This window comes from Primulina huaijiensis, chromosome 14 (genome assembly GCF_012295235.1).
Source record: "Primulina huaijiensis isolate GDHJ02 chromosome 14, ASM1229523v2, whole genome shotgun sequence".
NCBI lineage: Eukaryota > Viridiplantae > Streptophyta > Magnoliopsida > Lamiales > Gesneriaceae > Primulina > Primulina huaijiensis.
Window position 1 is genome coordinate 13591658 of NC_133319.1, and position 22353 is coordinate 13614010.

Genomic DNA, 22353 nt, shown 5'->3' on the forward strand with positions numbered 1-22353 from the left:
TGTTTTCTTTGAAAAAAGATTTTAAGAATATGGTTGCATAATCATGAAAAAAAACTTGACAAAATATTTCTAGATTTGGTTATCATTTTTTGTTCGATGAGAATTGTTTAAACATCAAAATACCCTAAATTCCAGTTTGCAATATACAAAAAATGCACTTCACGCCTCCCCTTTCTCGTTTTCTTCGGTACATTTAAGTTCTTGATGAAACGCAACGGATCAAAATTGTTGTATGTCATGTCAATAATCATCATTCATGTATACTGCAAATTCATCCTTTGTTTGACAGGAAAATGCTGGTGCCAAGTTTTATAGAGAGGCTAAGACCCTTAGTTGGTATTAAAGGCTGGGAATATATCGTTCTGTGGAAGTTAAGCAATGATCATAGGTAAAATTATATAATATAAATAGCAAATAAAAAACACTTAAAATCTTGGGAACTATATCAAAAATAAATTATGGGATTTACTGTCTTCTCATGCTACTTGGTTAATTTAGGTCTATTGAGTGGATGGATTGCTGTTGCGCTGGAATGATAAATATCGAAAATTTTGAAGATGAGCTTCTTTTGCCTACTGCTGCAACTATCTCTTGTAGAGATACCATATTTAGTCATCCAAGAACCAAATCTTGTGAATTATTAGACCAGCTTCCTTTCTCCATAGTACTTGATTCAGGGTATAAATTTCATGGTTATAAATTATATGATCAAGAACTTTCATGGAATTATGACCGATTTACACTTTCAGATTACACGAACAAACATTGTTGTCAAATCAAATAAGTTGGTTGAATTACTCACAGAACTCAGAATCGAATTTATCAGACGTAAGTTCCATCTCAACCTATGCAATGGTTCAAAAATAAGGTTTTATGCACAATTTAGTTACTGTGTGTTTGAATCTCTGTAGGAATCAAGCGGTAGCCGAGTTTTGATCCCTCTCTCTCTTGGATTACTCGAGTTTTTCACAACTAAACAAGTATTTCTTCGGCCCTTCCCCAACTTCTGTTTTACTTAAACACGCTCTTCTTGTTTCATTGTTTATTTTCCAGATTCTTGAAGATCAAGAAATGGTCGATCTCATCAAAGTTGAATACAACATTTTCTTGGAACAACAGGCAGTGAGTAATTCTACCACTACATTATATTTTTCATTTGATTTAAATCCTCAAGAAAATCTCATTAGCATATTAAAGCTTCAGATTTCTCCAGAAATCTCGAAAGAGGACTTGGATTTGCCACACGATATATCAGTTGACAGAATCTATCTGTGTAATTCTCCTATGAACACACTGCATCAATTTAGCTGCAGTTCAGGAACCAACAGCATATTGTTAGAAGGGACTGACTATAATAACTCGAATCCAAATTTCAGCCCTTCAGTTGAAAATGGATTCCAAGATTTGGAAGCATCAGATAGTCAAATATGGATGGAGCTTTCATCGGGGACAATGGACAATCAAAAGAACGAAAATAACCAGTCAGACGAATCTGATCTAAATGAAGACGAGGATGAATCAAGGTATAGAAGAAGGACTAGAAAAGGGTTTCAATCAAAAAATCTTATGGCTGAGAGGAACAGAAGAAAGAAGCTTAATGATAGGCTGTACTCCCTTAGAGCATTAGTCCCTAAAATTTCTAAGGTTGGATCACACAATATATCTTTAGATATAATCTTTGTAGTAGTTTTGTTTATTTGTTTCCTGCACTCTGCTGCAGTTGGACAAAGCTGCAATTCTTGGAGATGCAATTGATTATGTGAAAGAACTTAAGAAATAAGTGAAGGATCTTCAAGTTGAGCTTGAAGAACATACAGGTGATGAGGACGCAGAAGAAGCGGCAAGAACCGAAGTTGGCAAAAATGTCGTCCCAACAAGCGCTCAACGTCAAAATGGAACAAAAGGGGGACTTCAATGTGAACATGAAAATCTTATAAATGGCTTTCACAAGAAATCATTTGGTATATCTAATAAGCAGAATCATGAGATGGATAATACGGACAAAAAAGAGCAGCAAATGGAGGTAGAATGAGTGAACTTGTAACAAAGTTGAACTGTTTTACATGATCATGTCTATGTTCTAACTTTTAACTTGATCATTGCAGCCACAAGTGGAAGTATTTCAACTGGATGGGAATGAGTTCTTCATCAAGGTATTCTGTGAGCACAAAAGTAGTGGATTTGTGATGTTAATGGAAGCTTTGGATTCTCTGGGATTGGAAGTAACCAATGTAAACACAACAAGGCATACATGCTTGGTTTCAAGTATCTTTAAAGTAGAGGTACCTACATCTCATTTCTTTACAGTGTAGAAATCCTGATAAAGTATAATAGATTTTAAATTCACCCACCAATTGTGTCATTTGGGATTCATGCTTCAAGAACCCCCCGTCTAAGCACAATCTAGAATTTCTCAAGAATACCGCTTCCTTTTATTATGCTTTACACAATGCAAAATAAAAAATTAACAATTTTTTTCCTTTCATGTTCTAAAACTGTAGACTTGCATTTTGTATGTTTTTGTTTTCTTGGATGACAGCAGAGACAGAACGATGACAATGTCAAAGCTGACTATGTTCGGGAGTCGCTTCTCGAGCTAACACGAAATCCATTGAAAGTATGGCCTAATTTAGAAGAAGCTTCAATTGGTGGCAACTATATGGATCAAGAATATAATCACATTCATGCCAACCACAGCCACCACTCTTTAGTGCATGGCTGCCAAATGAATTCTCAGCAACTGCAACATTAAACGTAACGAGAATTGTGTTGATGCATAATTGTTACTTTACGTTTCTGTCTCTTTTAGTTCAAATAAGTGGGATGTCTTGATAAATAAGTAATTTGAGCTAATGTGATACAAGAATAAATTTATCATGAAATTGAATTCCAAGTATTTAGAATTTATATTCACTTTTATGGTCTATAAATGAAAGGCCTCCAAGACATCCCTCAGTTTCTTCTGTAAAACCGTCTATGGAAATTAAATAAAATAAAATTTTGAGCCCAAGGGGTGTGATTTGAGTGGAGGGAATAAAATTAGGGAAAAATAGATCTCGTGAATATCGTGTACTCAAATATGTTAGTTTCTAACGTTTTAATAATATCTACGACTTCATTAGGTCAAATTTTGTAAGTTTAATAATCATTTTTGGCAAAGGAGAAGGGAACTAAATCGAGAGATGAAATGGAATACATCATAATTTGCAAATCAAATTCATCATATTAATATGCTAACAGAAGTTTGTCATACATTTCACTTGACATGATGTACATTTTGTGTCATATAAATAAAATTTCGTTAGCCAAGCTTAAAATATAACGAAAGTGACGTACAAATGACTAATCGTTCCAAGGTATAAAAAGTTTTTCCTTAATTTTTTCGAAAGTTTCCATTTTAACTTTATACTATCTAGTTATACCCCCTAAATTTTTATCAAAATGGTAAACTATATATAAATTGTACCCCCCCTAACCTTGAGTTTCTGGCACCATCTCTGGTGGAGATGGACCAGATATGGTGGTCGACCTTGTAACACGAAAGAGGGTCATTTTGTTTTACCATGAGGCTGATTGATTAATCACGAACACCAGTTAAATAAGACAGATAAGGCCATCAATCACACCTGAAAATCATAAGAAACATGGTAAGTATCGGACGTTGTAGTCTCACCGTAAGTGTGAAATCTTTAAAGCGTCAAAAAGAGCAATAACAATCTAATCAGAAAAAAAATTATGTCAATAATCTCCACAACTACTATATTTGGAAGAATTCGTCAGTTTATCAGTAGAATCTATTATGTAATTTGATCATCTTCAAAAGAAATTTCCCAGTCGAAGCCATGTGAGTTAATGGCCTCAACCATCGAAGACATTTTGGTCATAGCAAGGCATCACGATGTACTTACTGCGACATGTAGATGGAGCGATTCAGATTTCAGGACTTAACTCCATTGGATCGTGAAGCCTTTGTATCTTAATAGCTGGTAGACACTTGAATTTCCTCTTCTCTTTCAAGGGAATAAGCTGTCCGGCATACAAACTGCTTATAATCCAGTAAATTGACTGCATTATAATCAGTAAGCTTGAGTCTGATGTTCAGAGAATATGAGAGAGACTTGACCACGTTTCTTATATTCACAGAATGTTTTAAATTTTTTTAAAAAAGGAAATATTGGTTTGATTTGATCCCAGGGCACCTGCAACTTAAGAACGATTACTTCAAAGACTCACCGTCATGGGTACATTGTTCTCCAAGGCACACTGCTTTAAGTGACGAGATGCATGATTTTCGTCTTCGGCAACAACTACCCCAATTGAAATTCTTCCCACTTCAAGATTCTGGATCAATCTTTGCAGGGTGTTGAAAACCTGTCCACCTCCATGCTGGGCAGCAAACACATCAAACGGAGAATGTAACAAACTATCATATTTTCCATTGTTACAATGAGAAAGATCTACATTTTACTATAATTTAAAGAGTGGACGATCTAAAGCTGCATCTGGATGCATGGATGGAGAGTAGAGGATTTCAACTCATTGATAAAGTCCATTCAACTTGTTTGAGTCCAAATCCATTGGATTTGAAATTCCTAAGCTATTATTTTCAGTTATTTAATCCTACCATATAAATGAAATTTGAATCCTTAATTATTAGATTAATTTCAAACCACTTCTTTCAAGCAAATCACTCAAATCAAATCCAACCAACCCAAATGCCAAGTGTTTTCATTCTTCTTTTCTTATAAAGGAATATGTCTTGATTTCAAGTGTGATAGATTGTAAAGAGATTTAACATAAATATGATTGTTTTTATTTTTTCAATCAAAGGTGGTTTTATAGATATTGCTTCCCTTTTTATAATCCTTCTATAATGAATCTAAGATGATTTCCACGAGGAATAGAAAAATAAACTTTATATAATATTCAACTGGTCAAATTTAATAATTTTTCTTCCAGAGTAGCCAACATGTATCTTTTATGTAAAAACAATGAATATTTAAACTATTTCAACATCGAGAACAAAAAATAACTAAAAGTTTGATTTAATAGACCTACCACAAGTACAAAATACCGAAGTAAAGTCATCTACCAAATAATACATATATGTCAATCAATTCTTTGCCAAATGAGACAATGGCGATTAAGTGAAAAACAGTTGCCAAAATTTTTTGAAGGAAAAATAATAGAATGGATTTTTTTAGAGGATAAACAAAAAAAAAAAGAAAACAAAGGAAGAACAAGGAGGAGGAGAAGAATATAAAAGCCGTAAAATAAAACAAAAGTTTATGCTTTACTATAAAACGTGACTATAAATCCAGACATTATTTTCCGAATTAACAGAGCAAGCAAACCCATACCTTTATAATGGTTGAGATATCAGCGAACATTTTTGATTTTCCATGAAGCATGATGCCCACATTGTTAAAAATGAGAGAATGAATACCATATCTCACAACTGCATATTCCTGGGAATGCCATCCGCCTATATTTCTGGATAGGATCATATATCTGACAAGGCATACAAAGTTAGACTGCAAATATAACATGAAAGAAACTTAGAATCATCATATTTCTAGAACATTGCATCATGCGACTCTAAGAATAGTAAGGCATGACATCGTCATTGTATCGAGAACATACATCACAAAGTAGGTAAAACTTCACTATTGACAAACACAAATTATTTCATCAAAAACATAATAAACACAAATTATATTGTTGCTTTGCATGTATTATATCGTTGTAATGCTCATTTAGCATGTTTAATTCTGAATATTGAGAGTTTTGATGATATTTTCATATTAGTTATAAGTTGACCAAGAAATTTAGCTAAAAGATGAAGAAAACTCAATAAATCGCCATGAAGACTAAAGTCCAAGAACATGCTGAAAGAACCGAAAAAAATACCAAGGACGGGAAACATTGATGAATAGAAGCACAGAGCTATCCCCAAACCGTGGTGCAAATCATATCAAGTCAAACACCAGGAAACAAGGAAAGCAAATACTGCAGACCCATGGAAACATGTGCCGTCAAATCCTTTGGGACCATCTGCACCTTCAGCATCCTGTTTGATACCACAAAGCAACACACGATCGCAAGCCACGAAAATGTGTAATGAACATGGGTTAAGCTCATAAAGATGACATAGGAGTCGTGCTTGAAGCCATTGACTGGAACAATCTTCGATTGCTGCAGCATCATGTCTGAGTTTCAGACAATAGGATCGGCTGTGTTTTTGGTCCACGGGGTTGTGGTGAGACTAGAAATATGGTTTCACTTATTCTCAGAGGATTGGCTTCCCAGCAACATCAAAGGTTTTTGTAGGATGTATTCTTTTAGTGCACTTTGTAATCTTGGTTGGCCATTGTATTTCAGTTATTGGAAGGTCTTTGTGGCCTAACCTCTCTCCCATGCATGTCGGTTTCTTGTGTTTAATAAATAAAATAATAATAAAATATTGAAATTTAAAAGTAAAACAAATGCACACACAATTCATTAATGATTTATTATATTTCTATCGAAACAAAAGAGTAAGTATTTTTCATGGTGTCTTATCAGAATTGAGAGACCAAAGTTATTGCAGATTATCAATTTATAACAAGTACTGTCAATTTCAATCCTTACCAAGCTATATACCAATCATGCCTATATGCCAACATTAATTGTTTGCAATTTTATGACTCAAATGGTATAAACAAAATCATTTAGATAAACAGAGACAAGAAAATGCAAGCGAATCAAAGATGTGGCAGTCACATACTTCTCCTTTGGCAAGATAAATCCTGCTGCAACTGAATCCATAAGCCAATTAACTCTAAGAATAAATGCATTCACCGCACATCCATACAAGAATTTGATTGATTGCATCTGAAATAACAACAAAACAAATATTAAACGCCAACCACTTTGCAGCAGACTAATCACATAATAGACCTCTACAATAGACAAATTTACACGAGATGTTATGCCCCGTCCTTCTGGGATCCCGAAATGGAAGAGTCACTTTACCTGCCGTAACCATTGCGTATGGGAGCAAACAATGTTTTTTAATTGAGATTTCTCACTTCAGTTTTCCCATATATTGTATATTATATGATGGCCTCCATTTGTATATGTTGAGCATAAGATAAAAGGGGGAGTGTGCGATAAGCATGCTATCATAAACTATCAAAAAAAATTAAAACCAACCATCAGAAATTGAATTAGGACCTTTACACTAAGATCTCGTAGACTTTAGAATAAGCATGCTATCATAAACTATTTAAAAGAAAATTAAAGCCAACCATCGGAAATTGAATTAGGGACCTTTAAACTAAGATCTCGCAAATCCAATTTCACCAACTCTTATCTCCACACAATACAGGTTAGAGCAAATAAATATTATTTTATCGAAAATTTATGCCTGGTTCTTTTTACAGTGAGCTGAGAACTCTCTGGTTGATGCTTAGCATCCTTTTTCCGCACCTATTACAACTGTTATTGAGCATAACCTAGGAAATCTCCCAATAAAGTTCTCTAAGAGCTCAAAAGTATTAATATAGCGGGGAACACCAACAGACTATACTTTTTTTCCTCTCACTATTTGTTATCCAGACTGGCAGCTCATATACTCTAAATAAAGCAAACAAATTTGTCCAGAAAATGTATCTTGTGAATATTTAGAAAAACAAATGAATGTCAATTTCTGTACCAACCTTCATCAAACATATAATGATAGGAAGGACCTGTGACTTAAACCTAGAACTTCTCTTTCCCTTCAAGTTAGTTGACGGTATGTGAGTGACAACTGTGCCTCCATGTTTCCGAATGAGACCCTCAATTTCCTTCTCCTTTGGACAAGAAAATCCAGTAAGCATAAATTCCATACTTCGAAATATTAACATCTTTTTCTTAACCAAATGATTTTTTCGAAAAATGTTCAGATATCCGGATCCATGATAACCAGACCGAGTCAACTTTTTTGCAGCTTTAGTAGGTAAACCTGAAAAAATGGAAAATGCCATTAATGGATAATCATCAGATAAAAAATCACAGGTATACAAAATTTCAATTTTTTCCTTACAAGTTTTTGGCGTACTATGGACCTTTTTGACAATTTTATGATGAAAGTCAATTTTCTTTTCTGAAAAGTGAACATGTTTTGATGCTGGACGGCTTTTGCATTGTAATAACTCACACTTTGGGACCTCACTAGTCGGAAGTTTCACACTGTCTTTCCACAATGCTGCACGAGAACAACTTTGATTTTCTTCTTCATCAGCCTGGTGGTAATGCCTCGTGTAATTTACTACAAGTGGAAAATGTGAGTTTTTCTCCTCCAGCGGTTCAACCCCATATTTGACAATATTCTCGCAGTTGGTAAAAGATGCTTCCTTGAAGATCAACTCGACATTGCTATCAATCCAGGGCGACGTTTTCTGATGACTATCTTTTTCCAAAAATGTTGCACCTCCAGAGACTAATGTGCTGTAATTTCTAAGGGAGGTGAATCTTCTACAAACGGCGTCCTGTGGCTTCTTTATATTAGATATTTGCATAGCAGTTCCTTCCCCTTGAGGTAAATTACTGTTTGAAGCTGAGGGCCCTGACAAATTGCCTTTTGTATGATCAGTTGTGATATTGTAATGTCTAGGAAGAACTTCATCATCTTGGCTTGTAGCTGGCAAGGAACAAATATTTTCAGAAACACTACATGGTACAACAGAGCAAAGAGGGTCCAAGAAAGATGCACTTGAAGATTTTACATCTTGAGAAAGCGTAATCCCCCCCATTGCTCTGTCAGCGAAACTTTCGGAAGCTACACTCAACTGAGAAGTTATTATGGTCCCTTTATCATGATTCTGTACAAAAGAGTTCTCATCTGAAGCAACATCCGCAGACTCAGAAAAAAAGCTTGTCTCATCCACAAAAGGCTTAGCAAATTTCTGTTTAACAGCACCACAGCAGTTCGCTTCATTCTTTTGGGTGGGAAATGAAAACATGAGAAACAAAGAGAGATTAATCAGAGCTAATTTGGTGTCCAACCTCCAAACAAGCATACAAATGTAACTATTAGATCACTGCAGAAACAAATGAAAAAATTTCTTGAAACATGAAAGAACCCTGGAGACTAGAAATCAATTCTGCTAAAGTAGCCATAACATTTCTTCTCTTTCTTATAGTTAGCAATAAAAATAGTTAATTGCTCAAGTCCACCCATATAATATTCATTCACAAAGAAGACACCACATCCTGATGCAGAATTAAATGAAACCGTAAAAAAGATACTAGCAAAGAGCTGACTTGCATGATGTACTTCCAATTAAAGTCTTAAATCTTGCAAAAAGCTAAAACACTACTTATTTTTAATAATGATTCATAAGTCCAATTTTTATATAATATCTTATGGGTTCTTAAGATTGAAAAATCAGCTGTTTTATTGCCTTGATTATCAGTTTTTCACGCTTACTTTAGTTATTTCTTGAACGTTGAAAATATGGATTAGTTGCGGATAGGAGCAGAATAATGGAATTTACAGTAAGTCGTGCTACGGTAACATGTCATCTGTGCTACATCATGGAGCAAGGGAGAGTTTAAAGTTAGCAGCAGGATGTGCAGCAGCAGGAAGATGGCGCTATAGCACCACTACACCAGAGCCTGCAAACTCCACACAAAAAGGAAAAAATCGCACAAAAGCTTTATTCTTCGGAAGCCAATAAACCCACTAAATATTGTTTATTTGGCACCAATGATCTCCTATGTGGCTTATTTGGCGAGAATAAAACTTAAGTTATCTACCAAAGCAAATATAAAGGGAAACGAAAAGTTTTTTCCTCTAATTTTGAAATATTAGACGTGGTTTTGCTTTAATTTAATTTTTTATTTTTGTTTAGATAGATTTCAATCTGTGTAACATATGTTTTATCTCGCCACATGAGCCACGTAGTAGAGCATCAGTATCAAATAAACAATATTCGATAGGTTTAGCAGCTTCCGGCAAAGAAAATAAAAAAACCAAAAAAAAACAAAATTGGATAAAAATCAAACTTTGACAAATTACAAGACTAAAATCCAAAATGCCGATTTACAAGACTAAAGTTGCAATTTTCCAGATTTGATGCAATTTATCATTGCCCACAATATCAAAGAGTATTCAAGAAATAATTGCATTTTAATCTATCAAAGATATCCAAGAGTTTTGAAGGAACCACGAAATTTATAGACTTTTTCAGCTCTTTCACGCACAATAGATCTAGGAAAAGGTCAAAAAGCAAAAGTAAGCCAAGGGAAGCAAGTTTAATTCAAGGTAGAATTTGACTCGACAACGAAAGAGATTTCAAATTTGATTCCTTGTTTTCATTGTTCTCTTCATTTAATTTGAATTGAATATGTTAAATTGGTTGAGAAACATGTTTAACTTTATTCAATGCATAAGGATGTTGAATTAGTGTATTTTATCAAAATCAAGGACACTGCTTAATGAATTTATAATTTGATTATTTATTATCTGATTGAATTCATAAAATTTATGGGTGCATGTTTTATTATTTTTAATGCTTTCAAATATCACTCACCTTTGATTGATTTTATATATCATAACTGAGATAAAATTACAATATGATAGAAAATTGTGAGTCATGTATTTAAATTGAGTTTGAGAGATAAAATTGATTGTACATGTGGTAAATACGGATTAACTAATCGAAAGCTAGCGGTTTCATAAGAATTTAAGTTCTACATAAATCCCAAATTCTAAACAATTCACAAGATTAAAATGTTGTAAATTTCTATTAGGTATGATGTAGTTCCAGAGAGTATACTAAATAATATTGGAAAAGTCATCATCGGATATACACTCAGATATAACTAGACTAGATAAAATAAAAAAGTTATATGAAATTCAAGTAAGACCCACAATCTTAATAATCTTCTTTCATTGAATTTTCCTTCGCACTCCTTGATTTGTTTTGTCGAAAATTATACTATTTTATTCATATGTTAAATATAGCTAAAATAATTTATGTTTGATACATAGTTCTTATTCTAATATCTATACAAAATTTTATCACCGTACACTTGCAGGTTTATATTGTGCACAAGTTTTGAATTGTTAAAACTTTATTTTAATTGTGAATATAGTTATTTAAGGTGGCGTGCATTTACTTCCAAGTAAATTCAGTTTGATCATAATTGTACTTGTTTTTCAACACTAGGAAATTTAGAAAGACTAAGAAATAAAAATTTTATAGTGACGGGATATCGAGATTTAAATTTTTGTGATATTAAAGGTGAACTAAGTTCAAACTAGAGAGCATGGAAACTTATTACAGTGATCTGACCATGAGGACGAAAACCAACTTGATTTAGTCCTTACCTTCCATGTCCAACCACCAAACCAGCGGCTTTGGAACCTGTCTTGAATTTTATGTAATGAATTATGATCTTTTCCTGCAGATGTGAGAGGAAGTGAATTATAGTCATCATAATTTTGACCAGGTAAATAATAAAGCAGGATTCGGAAATTCAATGGAAAAACTTTACCTGTTTTATGAAACCTCTTGTTTAAGGAAGAGCCAACATTTGTTTCTAGTAAATTGTTTTCATACATGACTGTGTCGGCTATCTGGTATTTGGGAGGAACATCAGTCCATAAATTGTATGAAACAAAAAGGAAAAACTCATCCATGAAAATTTTGATATGTTACCAAAAACTGGAGGGCAAAAATTCACTGCTAAAGACAGGTAATGATAAAACCTGAATAAAGTTCAACATTTTCCATACCTCTTCTGAAGCTTGTATATGCTCTAAGCAATCACTATATAGCCCCATTTCCTCAAAGCCCAACCCAAAAGCCAGATTTTCAGTTACTTTCTTTTTTGTGTCACCATCAAAACATTCTACAGCCAAATTGTTTGTTAATTGTGTATCATTTGCTACACCACCTTTCATGTCATGGGTAAAAGTATCATCATTAGTACCACAATCAGTGGCAGAAGCAACAGTCTTCTCATCATATTCAGAGTTCAGTGTATCCTTAACTTGAGATACATTCAACTCAATCAGGTGCAACTCGTCAAGATGAATACCGGTATCTTCATAAGCACTTCCCATGGCAATATCATCCAAGTCAGACAAATTGTCAATATCACTAACTCTGTCAATGTCAAGTGAGCCACATAATGCATTTTCACAGGCTTCTAGCCGTGCTTGTTTCATCTGAACAGAAGCTTCAAGTGTAGCTGAAATAGAAGGTTTCACTGATGAATCATTCTTGATTACTTCATTAATCACTAGTGTTTCAGATGCCGCAATACAAAGTTCTACAGTGTCGACAAAATATTCAGAAAATATCACATTTTCTCTACACTTCAACAAACCATCCTGGTTAGGATGTCCATGCAATTCAACCTTTGGAGACGACTCTATAGCACCAGAATTATGAAACACCCTCGGGCTGATGGCCTCTCGACCTAAGATCTTTGAATCATCTAGAGGTAGCATCACAAAATTACAATTGGACTCTGTTTCAACAACGTCAGTAACTGGGGTAGAGTTCTCAGAATTACCATCTGATGACAGATGAAGATGATATGTAGCAACCTTCAGAAGCGAAATCGCATTGTTAGCTCATGTTTTGGTGGACAACGCAACTGGATTAGTAGACATTATATAAATAGTAGATTTTGACCAATGCGACGTTCCAACGAGATATGTCGTTGTAGCTGAGATTCTGGTAGATGATGTGAATCAAACAGCAGACAAATCCAGTAACATCATGACAAAGAAAAAACTATAAAGATAACAGCAGAGACATACATCACAAAACAAATTATACCAGCAACAGACATATATGTATGTGTAAAATATTTGTGATTTCATATTAATGAATTTGGTGAGGATAAAATACCAATTACCAAAACAGTAGAAAAAAATGCACAAATAGACATGAAAGCATGTGCATTCTCCGAATCAAAGACGGTTACATCTTTTCTTATCCATCAGAAATGAATCCTACTAGAATTCATGAATCTGTTTCAGATATTACCAAAAACAACAGAGAAACTGCAATATATCCAACAAACTGTCTAAATTGTTCACACACGTTGCTTTTGAGTTGCACATGCTATGGCAAATAATGTAAGAAGTTAGAAAGTGGTTCCCTTGCAGGTTAGTGCATTCAACCATAAGGATAGCTAGCATCTTATGGATATTGCACCTTCTAAAAGTATTTTTCTAGGGCAATATCTAAAAAGAAAGTCTTCAACTTGCAAGTTGAAACTGACAAATTATAGATGATAAAAGAACATTCAACCACCTTTCCGTTACAAGTAAATCAGATAAAAAATAAAACCGAGTTACAGGTAAAGATTTACATTATCAGCTGATTGAGCAAAGCTTAAGGGTGAAGTGTCGGCCCCAGATAAAAATAACTGACTTATCTTGCATCCTCCGCGTTCTCTTGATGATTCTGCATTGTTTAAGTTTGTCCCAAGAATTTGCAACTCCTATCCAAACACAGTGAGGGAAAATTGTAAATTACGAGGATTTTTTTAAAAATAAAACAGCATGCGACTGATTTATATTCTTTATCACGTATTATCTTCGTCTTGATAACAAATGATACATCCGTTCACCAAACAAACTCATCATACATAGAACATATTTTACCTCCAGTTCAGAAAATAGTTTCACCTTTATTAATCAATACAGTTCAAGCTTCAAAATGTTATTTGTGTTCATAATCTAGAGAATATCGATTGAATAACAAACCAAAACGAAAGAGCGTTAACATTTCCATATACACAGGAAATTGCCAACGCCAAAACTCTTCATTACTCACAGCATCATTAAGCCTAACAATTAGACATCACAAAACCATATTCAATCATCCAAAACCTCAATCCGCTGCTCAAAACAGACGTGGTCTTTCTCGCCGCCCTCCACTCCGAATGTTTCAAAATCACATTGCTGAAGCCACGTCGGTAGCCAGGCAGCATCCTGCAACAATAACAACATAGCAAGGTAATTCGAAGTGAAATACAGCATTTTTACTCCACTGCAGTAAGCACAAAAGTACAAGTAGATGCAAATCTATACATCGTGCTAACCAAACCCAAATATGAAGAAAAACATATCTACCAAACCAAATAAATAACGATTAGCAAATACGCATAATAATAATTGGCACAAATACGAGGACAGAATTTAAACGGCAATAAAGAAAGAACGTGCCTCTGAAAACTGAGGCGGCCGAAATCCATGAGATCTGCCCATAAAGTAATTCTAGCGCAGCTCACAAAATCTTTATTCACAGCGAAATGGCGGAAAATCTAAGGTTGAACTCGGAGGGTAACTCGAGGGTGTGGGTGTTGGCGCCAAGTTGGATGCTTTGGAGAAATTGCTTAAAAGGCGTCCACATTTGTTTTCGTTGTCGTTCCCACGTTCATTTTAACGTTTTGTTCATGCTATCTAAATGAAGTTTTCAATAATGATATATGAATAATGTTACCCACGTTCATTTTAACGTTTTGTTCATGCTATCTAAATGAAGTTTTCAATAATGATATATGAATAAATAGTCATGATTCATAATGTTATGATTGATACAGAAGGATTGCACTTTGATAATTAGAAATAATTTGAAATCAATCATTTCAAATTTCAGCTTAACCGAAACTGTTAGTATACTTTAATCTAAACAATTTGAACAGTAAGACTTATTACTCTCAATTACATAGATTTCACAAAAGAATTCTAAGTGCAAATTTTGATCCTCAATATGATCACATAATGACTTATCAGCGCGTACTGACTATTTCAGTTTGGCTCACAGAAAGCTTTTTCAGGGGGAGATGAGTTAATACAAAAGGTTCAGGAGTAGGTCTCTTGTGAGACGGTCTCACACTTTTAGCATAAAAAGTAATATTTTTTCATGGATGACCAAAATAAGAGACCCGTCTCACAAAATACGACCCGTGAAACCGTCTCACACAAGTTTTTGCCAAGGTTCAGATATAGAGTGTGTAACTTTAAAAGCTTGTTTAATTGGCCTATTTATAGATTGATCTGCAACGGTGATCTTTTTAAAATGATATATCCGTTTCTAAATACAGACGTAATGTTGTCATGTCATCGTCCTTTCTGACATTTTCTAGTAGTGCGCAGAAACCTGATATTCCGTTAGGATTCAATGACTGTTGATACGGAAAATTTTATCCGCTAATTCAGATGTGCTCTGATCTTTTATCACTGATTATAATGATTCTTCAGAAAATGTTTGGTTTCATATGATTGATCGACTTAGATAAACTGTTAGTTGAGATTCATCAGTTTGCCTTGAATCGGTTTGGCTATAAGAATCTTATCAGTCTAGCTCTTAATCAGTTGGGTTCCTTATAAACCTTCTTCCTATGAATATCCATTTTTCTCCATTTTGAATTCATTTAAGTTAGGCTCTATAATTATCTTTGGGATTAGCAGTCTTGTTAATCACCAAAACTTATAATGTTATAACAATTTTCTCATTTTTTGTGTTTGACAAAATCATGCCATAAAATTATGAATTATTACTCTCAAATAGAATATACATTATACAAAATTTGCTTTTATATCATCTTTTATAAAAGCCAGAGTGTTTGTCACTAGGCTTCTGCTGACTTGAAGAAGTAGACTTCGGTTGATTTGAAGATTCAATTGACTTTTTCTCTTCCCTCATTTTTTCAACACCAGTTGGTGGTTTTAGGTAGGCAAGAACAGATGCTAACTGGGAACTTACGCCATCAATTTTTTTCATTGAAGTTCGCTTTTACTTCCTCTATATTGGTGCAAATTTGAAAGTTATTGACTTGAATTTTCTCATCAAGATGAGTAGTAGTAGCTACCTAAGTCTTTTTTATCTGCTCCAATCAATTAAATAAGTCAATCATATAATTGGACAGATCCGACACTTCTTTGAGCATTTTATCATTAAAAGACTCCAGAGCTTCCTCGGTATTCAGATTGGTTCATGTAAGAACTGTCATAGAAGAAGAAATAGTTGTGAGGCTTGAGCTGATTTGATCCAAAGTAGTTCCATCAGTTAAGTTGCAGTCAAGAGAGGATGGTTATATTCTTGGGAGTTCTTTGGATATGACAAGTATTATTTCAGGAGTCTGACTGCTAGATGGTCCTCTTTCTTCAATCATTAAGACTCCTGAGTCAGTCTTGTTGATGGGTATCTCAACATGTTCCTCTTCAGTCTAAATGATTTGATCTTCGGTTGCTGGAACATCTTGCTCAGTCATGGCTATCTCAAATACATATTGTGCAATTCCTCGAACAAATGCAGCTTCGTCTGATTTGATCATAAGTACATCCTCAAATAAGATGAATTCTACTTCAGAGATCATTGCATCAGTTTTCTTAGTCAAGAGAGAAGGAGTCATCAGTTTGCTTAGGAGGACATCATCATCATCAAGTTGTTGTGCACTGGATTGCACAACTTCTTCAACATTGGCCAGAGTAATATGCCTTAGAGGTGGATAAGTGACAGTATCTTGTTGACTGGGTAGTTTGTCTTCTTTGGAATCTGATTCAGTTAGCTTCTCAAGGACAAACTGAAATGAGGATCTAACACCACTATTTGTTCCTTGGAATCCACTCGCTCAAAAAATTTGTGACCATTCTCCCAAAACTTGAACTTCATTTGCATGGAGACCAAGTCCATGTCAAGTTGATTAATCACTACTATGTCATGAAATGTTGTTGGACAAAAAAGTTCATAATTTGATCTATGTTCAGTACAAACTGTTGTCTACTTTTGAATCTTGAGAAGATCAAAAAGATAAGTTTGACGTTGAAGAGGTTCAGTGATAACAACAGTCTTGACCTGATTCAGTATTGTCTTCTCTAGTGCTATATATTTATTCAACACATCCTTCTTTTTTAACTTCTTTGCAAAAGTAAGTTAAAATTTTCATCATAGAAATTGGTCTTTTTACCAGCAAATTCATTTACTGCATCCATCAGCGGATCTATCTAAGTCTGAACTGCTGATATTTGTTATGAGACTTGAACTTCAGTTACATTCTCTTTTCCTTTCCTTGAAACTGTTGAGAAGGTAGAGACCAATCCAGACTTGGTGGATTGAATGAGGTCTCTAATAGCCATTACTTTTGTTGGTCTTGGAGGAAGAAGAGTTGTTGGCATACTAATTTTTCTGGGTGGAACTGCCACCACTATCAGTTTTTCTGCTAGCTTTTCAGTATTCTTCTCTTCAGTTATCTCTGCTAGCTTTTCAGTATTCTTCTCTTCAGTTATCTTGATCGCTTTCACCTGAAAGTCAGTTGCTGCCTTGATTGGTGCAGGCGCCAGTCTTGTCTTTGTTGTTCTTGGCTTTTTCAAAGGAGGGGAAGGAGTTGTTACCTCAGAGTCACTTGACCGCATAATCAGTTTCTTCTTTGGCTTACGTCTAGTTCCCTTGCTACCATTTTTTTCAACTGGTTTCTTTTCAATAGCCAGTTCTTCTTCGATTTATTTCTTAATTGCATCATCGTTATTACCGTCGTTTTATAGCTGGTTATTACCGTCGTTTTATAGCGAGATTTTCTAGGATATCATTGCCTTTGACTGCTTTAACACGAAAGAATGTGAAATTTGTATGGAACGAAGCATGTGATCGCATTTTCCAAGAGTTAAAGACAAAATTGACATCAACACCAGTCCTTGCTTTGCCAGAAGGACCAGGAGATTTTGTGGTATATAGTGATGCTTCAAAACAAGGTTTAGGAGCAGTCTTAGTGCAGCACGGGAAGGTGATTGCTTATGCATCAAGACAATTGAAGGAATATGAAAAGAACTATTCCACACATGATTTAGAACTGACAACAGTGGTATTTGCGTTGAAAATATGGCGTCATTATCTGTATGGTGAGCGGTGTGAAATATACACTGACCACAAGAGTTTGAAATATTTTTTCACGCAAAAAAAACTGAATATGTGACAACGACGTTGGTTGGAATTAGTGAAGAATTATGATTGTGTTATTAATTATCATCCAGGTAAAACCAATGTTGTAGCAGATGCGTTAAGTCGAAAATCCAGTTCTATTACCGCAATGCAAGTACAAGAACAAATCTTGTAGGATTTATAGAACTTGCAGATTGAGGTTATTCCAGAGGGAGCTGCAATCCGGTTATCATCTCTCATGGTTCGACCAACACTTTCAGACAGGATCAAGGCCGAGCAAAGTATAGATAATGAATTACAACGACTGAGACATCGAGATGAGGAAAAAGGAAATTTGAACTTTGAATTGAATGGGGAAGGAATGTGGACATATCGAGGTAGATTGTGTGTGCCAAAACAAGGAACGATAAGAACCGACATTCTTATAAATGTTCATGCTACACCCTATTCGATTCATCCAGGAGGCACGAAAATGTACAAAGATTTAAAACCATTATTTTGGTGGCCAGGTATGAAAAAGGACATTGCTCAATTTGTTGCACAATAGCAATGTCCAACTTGTAAATAGGTCAAGACAGAATATCAAAGACCAGCAGGACTCCTGAAACCATTACCCATTCCTGAGTGGAAATGAGAACATATTACAATGGATTTCATCCTCGGTTTGCCAAGAACACAAAGAATATTCAATACTATATGGGTTATTGTCGATCTGCTCACAAAATCAGCTCACTTTCTTCCGGTGAAGACCACCTACACGATGAATCAATATGCTGAAGAATACATCAAAGAGATAGTGAGGCTTCATGGCATCCCAGTGTCCATTGTATCTGATAGAGATCCTAAATTTACGTATGCATTTTGGAAAAGTTTACATCATGCTATGGGAACTCGATTAGCATTTATAGTACAACATTTCACCCTCAAACTGATGGACAATCAGAATGAGTGAATCAAATATTGGAAGATATGTTGAGGGCATGTACTATTGACTTTCCAGGCAGTTGGGACAGTAAACTACCGTTGGCTGAGTTTACATTTAACAATAGTTATCAGTCAACTATTGGAATGGCACCATATACTGCATTATATGGTAGAAAATGTCGATCTCTAGTACATTGGGATGAAATAGGAGAAAGAAAGTTATTAGGCCCCGAATTGGTGCAACAGACAGCAGAATTGGTAACAAAGATTAGAGAAAATGCACACTGCCTAGAGTCGACAGAAAAGTTATGCTGATGTGCGACGTCGTCAATTGGAATTTCATGTCGGTGACAATGTATTTGTAAAAATATCACCATTGAAGGGCATTTTGCGTTTCGGTAAGAAGGGAAAATTAAGTCCAAGATATATCGGTCCATTTGAAATCTTTGACAGAATAGGAGACAGAGCATACCGAGTTGCATTACCACCGAATTTGTCAATTGTTCATAAAGTTTTTCATGTTTCCTTGCAACGGAAGTATTTGGCCAATCCATCTCACGTTCTTCATTACGAACCATTGGAGCTTGTATCAAAGCTCTCGTATGAAGAACGGCCGGTCCAAATTCTCGATAGGAAATCAAAAGTGTTACGAGGCAAGGAAATACCCTTAGTGAAACTATTATGGCGCAATCATGCAATCGAAGAAGCAACTTGGGAGCCAGAAGACGAAATTCAACAGAGATATCCTGAACTATATGGTACGTTAAATTTCGAAAACGAAATTCTTTGAAGGAGATGAGAATTGTAATGCCCGGTTACTCGTACAAATTATTAATAATGCGTTTATGTCATTTATTATGTGGTTATTTGGCTCATTATGTTTCACGTGTTAATTAAAGTATCGATAATGAGATTGAATATGGTGACTATGTTGAATATTGACAGTAAGATGTGTGAATAAAATGGTGTCATGAACATTGATATTGAAATGCACGAAACGAGAATGAAAACTATGGCACTTCTTACGGTTTCTAGCATAAGTATTTGAATATGAATCATATTTATATGAGGCCAATTTCATTAGAAATCTAATAAGTAGAGCTACAACTTTTATGTTTTGAGTTTAATCCAAATCCATTGGGAAACAAGACCAAAATCGTCTCGAAGTGTGTAATGTTTATTTAACTTATTAATTTATTTCTAATTATGAGAGTTCGTGATAAATTTACAAGATACATGATTTGTTGATAATATGTGATATTATGGATTCAATAAAATATTTGATAGTATATAGTAAAAGGATGATCGAGAAACATGACCAATTTTCTAGGTGTATAATAGGATATTTTATATGTTATGTTTTTAATTATTTGATAATTATTTAAAATGAGTCTGGTTTATGGCTCGTTCTCACCCCTTAAATTCATATCCCAATGTGCCATGAAAATTTAATGTAAATATTATATTTAATGAAAGATCAAGATTTGAAGATGGTGGGCCCAGATCCTCAAAAGTTTTGAAGATTAAAAAGATGTAAAATATTGTAAACTTATATAATATTGCATTTGCATCCATTCATTTACCTAGGTTTTGGACTTGGGTCCATATATGACACATATGGATCAATTATTTCTCAGTTATCGATAGTAATTTATTATTTATAATGCATGAAATATATTATTAATAATCAGTATGTGTGTTATTATTAATATAATAAGAAAAACTGCATGAATCCGGCAAACATAGAAACAATTTTGACACTAGATTTTAAAATTAATTATGAGACAAATTTTCAAAATTAAAGTCACTCATTTTGGATAAGATTCAAAATTTAAATCAAGTTCATTGAAAGAAAGTTAAATATTTTATTGTCTTCCATCAACGATAGTTGCATGATGAACACTACCCGCGGTCAGTATCCGACTCATATTATTGGGGAGACCTAGATGCCGGAAAACTGTGACTTCCACTGATATACTTTATGTGAACTACATGGAACTCCCAATGTCATGAAGACCGTCCACTAAGGTTCAACATTGATGGGTCTGGCACGACACGTGAAGAGAAATTGGATCATATTATTGGGCCCTCATAAAACGTGAGGCACAAATACGTGAGGGTTGAAAGGATTGCAATTGAGCTCTACCTTTTGAAAATTATTATTGACTGATATTATTCGGAATCATAATTTAGCAATTGAGCCTTACACACTCACTAAGAAAATTGAATTTCTCGTTTTCATCAGAGGGTAGTAAAGATATCAAAATAATAGGAGGCTATTCATAAAAACAAAAGTACATATATTTTATGTCATAAAATATTTTAAAATAGTTAGTAACGTTTATTCTATTTCTATTTCAGTATATTTACGATGTCATCGCGAAATCTTCTATCTGTTATACTCGATCAAAATAAGCTAATCAGAACAAATTACCTAGACCTGCTGAAGAATTTGCAAATTGTTTTAAACTATGAGAAAATAACATATGTTATCAATAAGGCACCTCCGAGACGACTGCTGTCAATGCCCCTGCCGAGGATTTGGCTAAGCTTGAGAAATGTTGGGACCATGATTTGCAAGCTAAGCGATATATGTTGGGTTCTATGTCAAACGGGTTTCAAAGGCGATTTGAGGAAGCTATAAATGCTGCTAACATTTACGTTCACCTACAAGAGTTATATGGTGAACAAACATGTCCACTAAGTCATGCTACTGTCAATGAGCTCATGACATCACGCTTGGGAGAAGGAGCCTCGCTCCATGATCATGGTGTGTGGATGATTGGGCTCATCGAGAAGCTAGTGAGCCTGGACCTTGTTATTCCAAATGAATTGTCCACAGACATTCTATTGTTGTCACTACCGTCGTTGTTTGATGGGTTTGTGGTGAACTTCAATATGAACAAGTTGGAGGCTACCCTTGAAGGGTTAATAAATATGCTTACTACATATGAAGCCACCACCAAGAAAGAAAAACATGTTTTCCTTGTGGGCTCCTCGTTTGAGACGAAGAAAGACTCACAAGGGAAGGGAAAGAAACGTTCTGCCCTTTCCAAGAAACACTAACTCACCAAGAAGCAAGTTTCAAACACTTCTAAAAGGTCCACAAAGCCTGAAAAGTTATAAGATGTTTGCTTCCATGCAAGAAGCCTGGACATTGGAAATGCAACTGCAAGGCATATCTAGCACAGAAGAGCTTGGCAAGGGTATGTGTTGGAACATTATAAGTTTCAGAGTTTGACAATTAAATCTGCATTAGAACTGAAGAACCGAACTGATCGGAAAATCGTAACTGAAGAAGATTTAAACCGATGACATAAAGTTCAGTAAACGAATTTGTAATTAGAACTGAAGACTTCGTTTAACTGAATTGGTAAAATCTTTATCAATTGAAGTATCCTTAAACGATATCAGTTAGAACTGATGATGCCCAGCTGAACTGATCTGTCGAACAGTTGACTACTGATCAATTAGCCACGTCATCAGTTGTAGTATC

The 22353-nt window shown here is 34.7% G+C and overlaps 2 protein-coding genes and 1 pseudogene across 10 annotated transcripts; 2 read left to right on the forward strand and 1 right to left on the reverse strand.

Annotated features, from left to right (window-relative positions):
* Positions 1-2865, forward strand: LOC140957856 (transcription factor ABORTED MICROSPORES-like; annotated as a pseudogene).
* A 345-nt stretch (positions 2866-3210) lies between these two features.
* Positions 3211-14454, reverse strand: LOC140957244 (uncharacterized). Of its 9 annotated transcripts, XM_073414389.1 has the most exons (14): positions 14219-14454; positions 13883-13984; positions 13360-13491; positions 12553-12586; positions 11768-12474; positions 11527-11608; positions 11360-11433; positions 8069-8963; positions 7701-7987; positions 6767-6873; positions 5361-5511; positions 4234-4386; positions 3909-4065; positions 3213-3626 (listed from the first exon to the last, which is right to left on the reverse strand). In XM_073414389.1, exons 1-13 carry the CDS (start codon positions 14258-14260, stop codon positions 3931-3933), a joined length of 2901 nt encoding a protein of 966 aa, XP_073270490.1. In that variant the 5' UTR covers positions 14261-14454; the 3' UTR covers positions 3213-3626; positions 3909-3930. The 9 variants fall into 9 exon arrangements, 6 of the variants coding, with proteins under 6 accessions (XP_073270491.1, XP_073270489.1, XP_073270490.1 ...); XR_012171599.1 differs by having other exon boundaries at positions 3211-3626; positions 3915-4042; positions 11768-12586; XM_073414390.1 differs by having other exon boundaries at positions 3211-3626; positions 8183-8963; positions 11768-12586.
* Positions 14455-21449: 6995 nt separating this feature from the next.
* Positions 21450-21923, forward strand: LOC140957996 (uncharacterized). Its single transcript, XM_073415401.1, has one exon. The coding sequence runs from the start codon at positions 21450-21452 to the stop codon at positions 21921-21923; it is 474 nt and encodes a 157-aa protein (XP_073271502.1).
* The last annotated feature ends 430 nt before the right edge of the window (positions 21924-22353 follow it).

Coding starts and splice junctions, on each gene's coding strand:
- LOC140957996 (XM_073415401.1), top strand. CDS start 21,450: ATGTTGGGTTCTATGTCAAACGGGTTTCAAAGGCGATTTGAGGAAGCT.
- LOC140957244 (XM_073414387.1), bottom strand. CDS start 14,260: ATGGGCAGATCTCATGGATTTCGGCCGCCTCAGTTTTCAGAG. Junction 13,492..13,882: donor GTTTTGAGCAGCGGATTGAG/GTTTTGGATGAT, acceptor GTGTTTGGATAG/GAGTTGCAAATTCTTGGGAC. Junction 11,609..11,767: donor ATATACAAGCTTCAGAAGAG/GTATGGAAAATG, acceptor CCCAAATACCAG/ATAGCCGACACAGTCATGTA.